This window comes from Glandiceps talaboti, chromosome 12, assembly GCF_964340395.1.
Source record: "Glandiceps talaboti chromosome 12, keGlaTala1.1, whole genome shotgun sequence".
NCBI classification, from domain to species: Eukaryota; Metazoa; Hemichordata; class Enteropneusta; family Spengelidae; genus Glandiceps; species Glandiceps talaboti.
This window is the reverse complement of record NC_135560.1, coordinates 17,796,151-17,810,184: the sequence shown is the minus strand read 5'-3', so window position 1 is coordinate 17,810,184 and position 14,034 is coordinate 17,796,151. Positions and strand designations below refer to the sequence as shown.

The following is a 14,034-nucleotide window of genomic DNA, read 5'->3' as shown; positions in this document are numbered from 1 at the left end:
ACTTCATTTCTTTTTGTTCTTTCCTGATTAAACTAGTCAATTATTTTCTCAAGGCTACATCTATATTTGTTGCTATAGAATTAGAAAAGTTGGACATTTTTTTAAGTCTAAAATAATAATATGATTTCCTTTTCCATCATATCCTTTATACAGTGAAGCACATCTTTACAGAAACCAGATACACGGACGTACTGAGGGACAGATGGAACTACATTTGTAATTCATAATTGCCTCCTCCAGCAACCTTGTCAGTTTGTGGCTAATAAGCAGTAACTGTACTCATTACAACTACTGTGTACCTCACTTTTGGTTGAAAAAAACCGGATTCCAAATAGCACCCTCAGTGGTCAAACTGTGCTATCATTTGGCATAATGTACATGTTGTTTGAATGCTTTAGGTTTCATTTTATTGCATTGACTGTAGTGGTTGTGACTTGAGAAGCAGACATAAAAATAGGATTGGTGATAAAGTGAAATAAAATGACAAAAAGAAAGGAAATAAAGATGAAACGATGAAAGGCAATTGTCATTACCAAAGCCTCTGACACAGGCAAATGCTTGCAGTGGTTGGGGTTTGTTGATTTGATCTGAAAATATAAGTCAGAAATATAGCAGAGAAAGAAAAGTGCAAATATGTGAATAAAAAAAGACATAAGACGTATGTGACTGTGGACAAAATAAATGTATAAACGCTGAATAGAGTGATTTGGGCTTGTTTAATTAGTATTATTACCCGTTGGTTGAACATCATCAGCTGATGCCGTGCCAGCCGGGGGTGGCCAAAAATGAGTCTGCAACTCCCGGAAGAAGTTGGCAATATGATCTGTCCATTTGTTTGTTTCTCCGTCATCGCATGAAATTAGCAAGGAAACAAGAAATGAAATGATGAGGGCAGACAAAAATGAAACACAATCAAACTGTGCGGCAAAATTCAATGAATTCAACAGAAAATCACAAAACAAAAACATGAACAGTTATTTATTTGTATGCAGGGGAAACTAAATGATATAATGTTTAATGACATGCAAAGAAGTATTCATGACCGAGAGGAAAGGAATTGTTGCTACAAAGGACAGGGTTTTCCATCTATGCAAGTTTTACTATTATTTCCATTGCCATACCCAGAACTGAATCAACGGTGACAAAAAAATTCAAGTTCATGCTTAGTATTTACAATTCTTCAATGAAATAAATTCTTAAACCTTACACCATGTCACAATAGTCAAACATATATGCCTAATGATAGGAGAGATTCTTTGTTGCTGGAACTCCTGTTAACCAAACGTTTGATTAAAGAAATAGTCACATCGATGAATCTTACAGTCTGGACAAAATGGTAGATTGAACTCAGAAAACTCATTTTCAGGTTGTTGTTGTTGTTGTTGTTGTTGTTTTTACCAAAATCCCATAGTTTTCAGGTAATGTTACTGCTATTAACATATAGATACATACACAGGCTCTTCTGGAGGAAATCATATCCTAGAAATGAGGTTTTTTTTGAAAGGCTCTTTTCAGGTTTTTGTGATTTCGTTTCCTAGGCAACAATTTACTAAAATTTGTTCATTGTCATTCCTTTGCTTACAAAGAAGCCTTCAGAATTGAGTAAAATTTATTGTCTTTCCCTTTTATTCATGAGTACAAAAATATAAGATTTTGTTCCTTCAAGGTACAGATGAAATGAACTACAAATAACATTTTTTTGAATCAATGAAAATGGCTCTAAAAAAGCTTTAGGTGACTTTAAAGTTTTGCTTCATTAATTCTTCATTCAAATTTCTAAGGGAAAAAAGTGTACTCTTTTAGATTGTGACCACCAAAAAATCCACGATCAGTTAACTTTTCCCCTAAATTTCTGAATATTGACATCACCATAAATTCTGCCACCATCAATATATACTTGCACTACTAGAGTTGTTAATCATAGAATTATAGATTAGTGTTGCAGGAATAACAGACCTTTATAGCAGCCCAGATAAAGTTACAAACCAAGCTATGACAGAAAGAGATGTTCCCCTTGGCATGCACTTCTATCAATCTATCTTAGACTACCACCAGGCTGGGTATTATAACGCAGATCGACTACTTATTGTTCTCGTTGGCTTTTGTGTAAAGCAGGCAGGAATAATGCAATTGTGAATACATAATTAGACAACTTACTGTTTGTTTTACACATGGACACTGGATGAGCAGAAAGAGAGAAATAAAAATGCCATGTTTGTGCATTAGTGCATTTGTTAGTCTGTTCTGTTGGATCAATAGGAATGTCTCCATTGTTTATAGACCAAGGAAAGGGGTATATGAGTAGCTTGAAAATGGTATATTATGTTGATGATTTTACAAGTGTTGTTTCTGAAAATATTTTATTAGTATGTTGATAACAAAATGAGGAATACCAGTATATGTGGAAAATTAAAACAAACATTCTATGAAATCATAGGAAAATGTTGAACACACACACCTAGGAATCTGTATGAGGTATCGTTTTTTGAAAATTTCATCAGTTGAGAATACAAAAACCCATCTTAAGTTGTAGATGTGGAGCTGTATATGTACCCTAACACTGAGAGAGTATGATACCAGATTTCTTCTTTCAGTCAACTGAAATACCAGTAACATAAGAGGTCCTAATTCAGTCAACTGAAATACCAGTAACATAAGAGGTCCTAATCTACATGATCTATGATTCAGAGACTCTAGTGTCACAAGGAAATATCCCCCTAATGCTGACTCAAAAGCTGTGGCACTAGATTAAGATACAGATACAAGTTCAAATACAATATTTGAAATAGACATCTGAGATGTACAGTGAAATGTACACAGATTCAGCACTGGATCCGTTTCAAAATGTTTTGATTGGATGTTGTCTATCGATTGTTCCATACTTTATACAATAACTGAGAAAGAGATATAATGAAGCTAAGGCCAAAAAAATATAAATTGCATGGTTCAAATATTTTACACCTAATTTCAAAATAGGGTGGGTGTAGGTAGGTTTGATTTTAAAAAACAAAAATTTAAAATATCTTCAAGAATCTGTAAAAGTGTTCAAATGTTCTCTTCATGTTTACAGAGGTCAACAGAGACTTCTCATCGATACAATCACACTTTCTATATGATATGCAGAAGACATCATGTGATACACTGTATTCCATCATACTGTTTTGATCACACGAGGTAGTGACGTCTTCAAATCTCACTATCTCTCACGAAGCTTTGCGATTTTTTAAACAATTTTTCAAAAATTACCTAAAAAAGTTTAGGTTGGGTCAGGTTCCTGGAACCAAATATTTTTTTTTTGGCCTAAAGCACAGAATTATTGTTACAAAGTCTAATGTGTATGGGCAAAATAGCTGGAGAACATTGTAAAAGCTTTGGAGGATGCAAATTTCATTTGATTTTCAAACAAATTGGTCCTTTATACTGTGAACATCGTCATGACGATGATTTCATGCGAGTCCCACAGAAGGTGACTTTTCTCATTTCTAAAGGATGGCTGTCAAATATTTGTGAGACCACCCCCACAGCAGTTTCATGTACATTGGTATTAGTAAATGGACCACCATGAAGCTTCATCTTGTTTTCTGGCTGAAAGATTCTGAAGGTCAGTCCAATTACTTTTATGGATCTAAAAAGAGGAATAATCTTTGAGCTAAAAATGATTATATTTCTGGGGGTCTAAAATGCGATATAAAACTTGGGCTAAAAATGATAATACTTCTGGGGGTCTAAAATGTGGTATAAACCTTGAGCTGAAACTGATCTCAGAGGATGTTTAGATTAATCATATCAGAGGATATGCAGTAATAATATTTATGAAGACAATAAAGTGTAAATTATGAATTACATCCTCATTTCACCAAAAACACTCATTTGACTAATCGCAGAGAGCGTTTTACAAGAAAACATTGTTGTTTGCACATTGTACAATAAAATCTTCCAGAAATTTCCTTGACATATGGATGTAGAAATTGGTAATTTTTAAAACCTTATGCTGAAAATAAAAATGATTACAGAATATATCAACTAATGGTAATGGTTTTTACATTCATGATGTCTATTTAGAAGTTTTGTACTTTGTGAAAATGTTGAAAAGATGCAATCAGAAGTTGTGAAAATACTCCTTGTCTACTGTCTACAATGCCAGACTTTATTCCCTGACAAACTACAACACTGCCCTCACAGTTCAATTTCCTCCTTCATATCTACCTTTCTTTTATGATTGACCAATAAGTCATTTTCTCACTCTCTTAAAATAACTTAGATTATTTGAGACTCTTGCCTCAGTAAAAAGCTACTCCTGTTAGCTTTTAAATATCAGCATAAATATTTTGTGAAAAACTGAATGTATGCGCAATTTAGGAAAGTCAGAGAGACTGATGCAATGTCAAAAGTTCTCTAAACGTACATCTTGAAATGATTTGGAAATAAAAATGACTGTCTAAGAATATTTCATTTTTATGTGCTTCTTCTTCCCTATGTCGAAGACATGAAATGTCAAAACTCACGGGAGTTGGAAAACACCAAGATTATGTATGCAAACCATAAAATTACAAAAAATATGCAAATCGTCTCATTATTATGCTTGTCACTTTTGCAAACAAAGTACACAAAATTTTATTAGCAAGAAATCTACCATTTTATCATCAATGTATTAATATATTCAAAAAATTCAAAAGTTAATTATCTGATACATTTGATCATTGTGACCTGTGGTGGCGCTCTTCAAAAGTTGTGCCTCCATCACCAACAGTTTTGGCCTGACTATGACCTGATGTGCTTTAATAGCCACTCAGCGCTACTGAACAGAACACTGTTCTGGAAATCGGCACTATATTTGATTGATTGATTGATTGATTGATTGATTGATTGATTGATTGATTAATTGATTGATTGAAAGTTGTGTTGTATAACTAGCAATAGCCTCTGTAGAAGGCTGGGGTGCACCTAGCATGCATTCTCTCAACACAGCCTGCAGTAAATGTAAGTCAGTAGTTCAAACTCAGTATTTTCATGGATACCATGGGTAGAAGCTGATTGGTTGATTATGTCACATGATGCCTATATCTTCTTGATTGTGTACAATTACCCAATGTGACTTATTTGGTCATATATATGAAAATGTCAACACAGTCATAATATCATGCTAATTTTACGCCGTTTGTTTTCTCATGGTTACTGTTTGCAGATAACGATGTATATATGGTTACAAAGGAAAAAAGCAACATAAATTATTCACTTTAAAGTACAGAATCTTCAGGCTCAAATCAAACCCATCCTGAAAAAAATATCATGTAAGTCACAAAAGCCATGACAACAGAAATCTGATCATATCTGCAGTATGTAAGACCCAAACAGTGAACACTGTGTCAAGATCCTTCCCTTTACTACTACAGAGGCCATACTTATTTCTAGGTTTCTCTTGACCCGGAAAAAATATGTAGGAGTAGGAAAATATTCACAACATGACTGATTGTAAGATGGTGACCCCACAAGCACATATCAGGGTGAAAATTATCATTCATTGCTGAACTTTGGCATCTTTACTACAACAAACAGTTCATAGTTTCCTTCTGATTTTAATTCCCATTACAGCCTGTTAAAGTATGATTATGAATTGAAAGTATCACAAACATGTATATATTTATTTTTTTAAATTTTAAATGAAATTAGTTTTAACTGACTGACCCAACCACCATTTTTAAGGTGTTACGACAGAAAAATAAGAAATAAATAAGGCCGGTCTTGTAATATTCATTGAAAAATTTGATCCCATACTCACGTTGTAAGCAATCAGCATTCAGTAAATCTTTACACTTTTCATGACATTTGACACCACACTCTGAGCAGCGTACACCTTGTCTGGCGATGCCCCACAGTAAGCCTTCACACTCGTAGCAGTACGTAGGTGTTGTAGCTGTCCACACCTCAAAGTTGTGAGGTGTTGTACTAGATATTGGGTAGATGAGTGCCTGGAGGGTCTTCTTGTAAACATGCATTTTCTGTTAGAAGGACAAAAAAAAATTATGTGTGAGAGAGGTGGTTTATGATTGTTTCTTGCTACTGTAAAGATGGCATAAGTTGTTAAAAGACAGTTCAAAAAACACAATCTCATTTATTTTCTGTTATGTTTGAAGGATAAAAGTACTTTTGTGAGAAAGGTGAAGTATTTGAAACTTGCAATTTTTTATGCGATTAGAACACAGGAAACTGGAAAAAAATTGTCCTTCTACGACTATTTCAAAGGAGTAACAGACCAGTGTCTAATGGTGGCTCCATTCTATTTACAAAGTATACACACACACAGGATGAGAGTTAATGTTGATAAGTAACGCTAAGGTGTGTTTTTCAAAAATTTAGTACCCAACTAATTTTCATGTCATTTTTTACATCACATTTGAATACCAGCTGGTAAAAGCTGTTAACCACTAGTTGCTTGATATGATTCAGAGTATTGTTAAAGGCTAGGCAATGTATTTTTGCATTCACACAGTTCAAACTCTCTTGGGGGAATCTTGGGGCATGGAAACGACATCACAATCATGAATGTCAAGTCTCTAGGCTATGGCAACTTTTTTTTTCCCCTTCATTATTTTCAATTTCCTAAATGTTGTTTTTTCTTAATGTAGCCATGTATGCTTGGTTATTGATCTAATCCTACCAGCATCTCACAAGTTTGAACTGTTTATTTGTATTGTTTACACATGGACATCAAGCCAGTACACACAGTACAGTCAATGACCACTAGCCAGATAGTCAAGCTGATTCAGAATATTTCTGCCAGAGTTTTTAACTTGTTCAAAAGTCATTATATAGTACAACATATCATTCCAGTCTTACATCAATTTCACCGGTTCCCTACTTCACATCAAATTATTTTCAAGATTTCAACTATTACTTTTAAAGAGCATCAACTCCCTTGCCCCAAGCTATTATTTGATATGATGTCTTTATACATTTCCAGTCATAATCTGAAGTCTTCTGATCATTTTGAACTCTGTCCAATTAGATCACACACAGAAATATGGTGATCGTTCTTTTACTGTCACAGCACCCATTCTATGGAACAACCTCCCTCACAAAATCTGTTTTTTAGCAACGCCTGTAAATTTTTAATTTGCAACATAAAAGTCATTTTAATTAATTTTAGAATAACTCTTTCCATGGTGTTCTTTTTTATTTTGAATGTTTTAGTATAGCTTGTAAGTAATTTTCATGCAGTTTTTATGTTGTCATGGATACTTATTAATAAGTATCTTTCATCACATGTTTGACTGTGGATATTGACGCTTTATAAATGACTTTAATTTAGTATTATTATGATAATGATATAATGTTAGAAATGTTTCAAGGAAAAGTTTTGTATCTTTTTCAACGTTAATGAAACTAGAAAAAAAATGTGGCTACTGGGACTTGAAATGAACTTACCAACTCTTCATTATTTAAAGACTGTCTTGTAACAATGGCCGAACTCAAACCGGCCTGCCTCTTCATCGCTGCCAACGACTGAGATACGGCAAACAAACACAAACACAAACACATAAAGAAGATAAGTTTAATCTTTTGAAATTGAAACAGAACATATACAGAATAAACATGTGACACACTTGCAATATGTTATGACAAGACAACGGCTCATTCAAAATAACGTTTTAGACTTGAACAGTAGTTGTAATTTGTTATTATGGAAGTGCATACTTTCACTTTCTCCAAAAATAAGTATCAACAACTTTGCTGTTTCTTTAGTTCTTTGCAAAATAAAGCACCCTCTTTCAAAATGAAAAGTGAACAAATATGAGGTTTACAGTAAATGTTCTACAAAAGAGAACAATTGTCTAAAATTAATTCAAAATGCCAAACTGTTCACTTTTTTTAGCAGTGTACAAGAAAGAATTTGTTGATATTTCTTGAATAGATATTTGTGAACATTCTGTAACAGCAGAGACATTGAAGGGTCGCCGAAAGACTGTGCGGATCATACACATTTCATATGTTCCCCAAGAACACTTTAGACAGCTAAGAAATAGGTTTCCCACAGACAAATCATTACAAATATAAACAACATCACACTCCTACTTACAAGTAGGCACTGTATGTGTGTACACATGTCACCACGGGGAACCATGCAAGCAAACTCAAAATTCTTGCTAGTTTCAATTTGTATATGTCAAAATCTAAGCATGCAATGTGATGACATTAAATAGCTTCTTTGTTTCAAGGACGCTGTGTGTGTCTCTGTGTATCAGTAGGGGTCGGATGATGTTGTTTATATTTGTAATCAGTGGTCTGTGGGAAGCCTGTTTCTTATCTATCTGAATTGTTCTTTGGGAACATAAAATGTGTATGATACGTACAGTCTCTTCGGCGACCCTTTGATATTTCTGCTGTATTTCTTCATTTTACAGTCTTGGCCAAGTGCTAAACTGATGCAGATTCTTTAGAACTACTGGTCTTGAAATGAGTGCAGCTGAATTTTCTGATTTTCTAAAAAGTTTTGAGAAATCTGCACTCTATATGGAGGCATACAATATAATGAAGGCCCATACAATGTATCTCAACACGTTTCACCTCATATCCAAAATGATATATTCATTTTCACACAAAAATTGAGCATCAATTTTGAACACCAAACCTTTTCTTTTTCATATTTAACAAACATTCTTCAAATTCATTCACATCAAACTTTTCATATTTTGGTACCAATACAAAATATGTCCAGCATTTAATTTGCACAACACATGTCATTCTCTTTCCAAAGCTCACGACTCTCTTTACCAAAACAAAAAAATTATCAAAAGAAAAAAAAAATTGATGTTGACAATTTTTCATTCTATTTTCTCAAGAGAAGCATTGCACATGGTCACAAAAATAGACATCTGCAGCAATATGCAGGTATTAGCTTAAACGACCAAATACAAGCAGTTACCATGGTTACAAAACTACATGTACCAAGCACTTGCAATTAATACCCCCAACTTTCACCCTCAAAAATTCAGATTTGATAGAAGTAAAGGAGAGAACATGATACTTGAAGTGAATTCATCCAATGAAGTGTGTATGTAATAAGCCAGAGTCAAGTGATGTCATGTCATTATCATGTGATCATCATGTGACTGTGGTAGGAGGAGTCTTACCCATAAACTCCTTAAGCCCACTTCCTGTTATTTGCATGTTTGGCAGGCATGGGAAGAAATTGAGATGTGAATACTTATTGCAAAGGAGAGAATAACACCACTCCACAAGATTGAGAAAGTGAGAGAGAGAAAGAGAAAGAGAGAGAGAAAAAGAGAGAGAGAAAGGGAAAGGGTGCAAGCATATGAAGGATGACTAAATGTGTTTTGATTGGCTGACAACAGCAATCATGTGTAAGTCACAAGACATAAAGGCATGTCCCAATTGGCTAGGCAAAGCTGGCAAGCAAAACACACAGCAGGCCATGCATGTATTACCAAATACAACTGAAAATGAGCATACACATCTAGAAATCACTACCCTGTACTCTATGCTTCTAGAACTGGTGGACCAAGTATTGATGGGATCGCTAAAATTACTCTATGCGTATCTATCAGTTCAGAAGTTGAAAGAGAACACATATAAAACATAATTTAGAATGCAGATACAGTTCTATTTCAGTGATACTACTCTATTCTAGGTAAATTAGACCTAAAGTCCACTCTACAAACCATAACAGTTCTAGAGCTATCTCCTCTATCTAAGATGTTTTGAAACCAAAAGCTTTCTTCAAAGTGATGTTTCTCAAATCCAGCTGAGATTTTTGTCCCTTAGTCTTTAATATATTATAAATTTCAAATTTTTGTTTATTTTCACTAAATGTTTTCATCCTTAACTTGGTAATCAATACAGAATTCTTTTCATACAACTTATTTGGTAAATAGTTTACAATTTATAGCAATGTCGAGACTTTTTCTCAAAAATTAAAACTGAGGTGTCAACTTCTATTACCAAACTTTCTCCCAACAATCAACCTTCAAGAAGAATGATACTTTCTGAAGGTCATGACCTATGTGACCTTTGACCTGATTTGCTAACTGCTACACCTACAAGAGGTTGCCTTCTGCAAAGTCTGATTAATTATATGTTGTAGTATAGACCACACACTAGACTGTAAGATACGTTGTGTCACTATGCCCTCATCGGCCTCCTCTCTTTGAGAGGGGTTGATTAATGTGTGAGGGCGCTCCATAACTGTGTAGCTTACAGACTAACTGTACACGTACGTGTAAGGCCTATGGCCGTAGTGACTGGAGTCTTATGTCCACAATGAAGAAAGTTTATGGTGGAACCATAAAGACAAGGTCAGATGCCCTTGTCTATGGTTGTCAGTGTTCTTATTTAGTGGTTAGTTACATATCTAAGAGTTAGTAAGCAAACAGATGCACTGAAAGACATGCGATGATTCTGTGTTAGTATGTTAATTTTATAAGTTACCAGCTCGCTAACCAGTGGTATTGATTTCTTCCTGGGTCGAATCTGTGGCATTGAATCGATATCACTGTAGAATGTTTCATGACGAGGTCTAAGAAAAAAGAACAAAGAGAGGATACCGGTGAAAAAAATTAAAATAAAAAATGGACCTTCCTAACTCCAAACATTAGTCTCCTACTTTTGAAGACATACCTCCCTCCTTCCCCTTCAACACTAATAGAAGGTCCTAAATTCGCTGGCAAGTTCATACTCATGCACAGCAGTGGCTAAATAAAGTGATGTGAATGGACCAAATTCTGGGCAATGAGGATACATGTATGCACAAGTTCTGTTACACTTTAAATACTGAAGACAGTGGTTATTGTCATGCAAAATAGTGTTCTTGTCTTGGAATGGTATGAATATTACACTCAGCCAGCTGTTGAGTACTGGTGACTACTGGTTGCTATGTTACTGTTTTCTATTGATGCCATTGGTGAGTGTATCTTGTTTTTTTTATCCATAATGATTCACGTAGATGACGGTAGGTTTTATCTGGTGTGTAGAGTTTTTCAATTGCTGACTGAGTGTAATATTCATACTATTCCAAGACAAGAACACTAATTTGCATGACAATAACCACTGTCTTCAGTATTTAAAGTGTAATAGAACTTGACTTGTTTGACAGAACTGGAGACCCACTGATGAAGAGGAGCTCAGTCTCTTCGAAATATTTGGGTTAGAACTGTATGGTTTATGATATTATTTATATATAGAGAACCTCAGTGTTAAGTTATATAAATATATATATATATATTGATTTTATAGATGAATATGAGTGCTATTAGTCAAACTTGCATATGTCATTCATAAAACAAAGTGATTTGCATATGTCCCATATGATGTGTCACTTTTGTGCCAGGTTTGAAAGAAATCGGATATTGCAAATGATGTACTACAGATGGATGGAGCCAACAGTAATAGTAGTCCCCCTTAATAGGGGACTTAAAAATAATGATGCCCCCTATGGCCAAATCACATAAGTGTCTGAGTCTGTGTCTGTCTGTGTGTCTGTGTCTGTGTCTGTGTGTGCTAAAGACATCTTGTCTCATGAGTAAAAACACCAAGGTATCTTCATTTCTCCTGTAATTGTCATTTCTAATGCATCCAACAGTCTATTGATAATACAATTAATAATCATCACCAACATGAGCACACACACTTACCTTTCTTTTCTTGTCTCTTTTTAACCGAACGACAGACAACATTGTAAGGTGTTGTGTTGAAAGAAACATAGACAATTAGGGCCACCCTTGGTGAAATATTGATTTTTGTTCAACGAATTCTTGGGAAAAAAATTCAATTAGATACACATGTACGTACAGCTGCGTTATATACTTACCCTCCATTGGCAATCCCACCCCACGGATACTTCCCATTTCTGGATCCATGGATATCGGGCAAATCTCCTGCAATGTCTCCATTCTTTTTGAGAAAAAGAAAACACAGTTCCAGTAAACTACACATCACACATTATTACTAATTATGATTCAATGTAATTCTATCCAAATTCTCTCATAACAGAACTTACATGTCTTCCCCTACTGTCAACTGTTTCAGCTGCAACTGATACTTTTTCTCATCAAACGCAAAAAAATCTTTTGAATATTTTTACAATTTAAAAAGATATTTTCTCCATCAAAATTCCATTTCCAAAGAATTCATAACTCATATTGTACTAAAAGAGCTTTGAATTCTTATAGAAAGTTCTATGGCCTTCACAATATCTTCCTTTAATTTACCTGTCACGTGAAAAGCTTACATCCCAACATTTCCTGCAAAATGACACAACAAATGCACCAAATAGAAGATATCAAAAATTCTGCTTTTCACAAATTTTCTTCCATCATTCTCCAATATTATTAAAATAACTTTAACAGATTTTGAGCTTTCAATTTCTTTCCATCCCCAGTGTAGATTTTAAAAATCATCTTTAAGGATTTGGAATTATACTCTTGTAACCTCGGCTCGACCCTTGACCTTGAGGGTCAATGATGAATTTCTTGCATATCGCAGGATTCCTAGATATATCTTTAGGTCTGCATGAAATTCGTACAAAGTCGTAGAAAATTTTTTTGAATTATATTGTAAACACGGATAACAATTCAAACACCTGTCTATATTATTATTAAAAGTGGTACATTGTTGTCATCCACATGCAAGCAATGTTTGGATTATTGGATTATGCTTTTAACACGCAAGTCAATCATATTCAAATTATACGCTCATTTTCAACCATATGTGCAGTCGTCCATCTGTAATCGCATGTCACTATCTTTCCAAACATAAGGGGAAGGATACCTTGTGAATTGACTATGTTTAATAAAAGCTTGGTGTCATTCATTTTCACTTACAAGTACAGAGCTATAGTAATGATCCGAACTTAGATGGATATGTTGTATAGGCCTTGTCAGGCAACTCCCTTTTTAAACGTGTTCTTGACTGTTTCTATCATACTTGTAATTGTGTACAAAAGTATGCAGTTGACATTACATTTTAACAGAAGCTCCCTCGGGGTCAATACATCACTTCACCTAAATTCTTATCATTGCCAACTTTGTACTGATAAGTATTGTGAAACCAATTAACTCATTTCATCTCATTTAACATTCAAGCTTTATCAAATTCAAAAGGTAACCTTCCCCTTTTAGAATACATGTACAGTAAAGTACTGATTACACCACATAAAGTTCACATACTGCTTCACACTCTCTAGAACATCATGATTGCATGGATCAAAACAGTCAACCATCTCCTTACTGACAGCATCAACATATCACTCAAAGACGAAACAACTTGTGTAATGATCATACCCAGAATTGATGGAAACAAACAGATAACAAAGATATGTAGCACTTCATACTGATACATATAACGTACACATTGATTGGGTACTATGCATAAAACAGAAACAAACTAGCCAATTGGTTAGTTTAGACTAATAGACTGAAACATTTAAAACACATACACTGATTGGCTAATATATAGACAACAGAAACACAACTAGCCAATTAGCATTAAAGTTAGCTTAACCAATAGGCTGAAATGCAAGACATCCACACTGATTGGGTAATATACACATTAGAGACACAAACAAGCCAATTATAGTTTGTCATACATATCCTAGTATGATGAATAACAAAACATCCACACTGATTGGGTAATACATACACACAGGCCCTTTTTTTCCTATCACATGATAGAGGGATATAAATTTCTAACAACGGTTTCACTGACTACAGACACCTGTTCTATTTCACTTTCACAATAATGTAACATGAAATACAAAATACGTGTCTCTGTATTCTTTGACATAAACAGGTATGGTAGTAGACACACACACACATATGACAATATACATGTAGAGTGGACGCACACAAAGAAAAGTGAAATACATTCAGATAAATAAGGGGAGGGAGGGGGAGAACAAGAATCACCACAACAAAACAAGGAAGGAATGTGTCAAACAAAAAGTGTGGAAGAGAGCATACAGAAGAAAATTCAGTTTGTGCATAAGTATTGAATATGAATGATTCTCAACAAATGGTGAAC

At 34.4% G+C, this 14,034-nt stretch overlaps 1 protein-coding gene across 5 annotated transcripts in view; it reads right to left on the bottom strand.

Moving 5' to 3' along the window:
• LOC144443572 (protein unc-13 homolog B-like) overlaps positions 1–14,034 on the bottom strand; it is a 179,241-nt gene that overhangs the window by 29,562 nt on the left and 135,645 nt on the right. For 4 of the 5 annotated variants that reach the window (XM_078133104.1, XM_078133107.1, XM_078133109.1 and 1 more), the window contains 4 exons: positions 11,825–11,907; positions 10,447–10,534; positions 7,426–7,503; positions 5,780–5,999 (listed from right to left, as the gene is read on the bottom strand). In XM_078133104.1, the coding sequence (XP_077989230.1) occupies positions 5,780–5,999; positions 7,426–7,503; positions 10,447–10,534; positions 11,825–11,907 (469 nt within the window). The remainder of the gene's footprint in view (positions 1–5,779; positions 6,000–7,425; positions 7,504–10,446; positions 10,535–11,824; positions 11,908–14,034) is intronic. The other variant, XM_078133106.1, reaches the window with a different exon arrangement.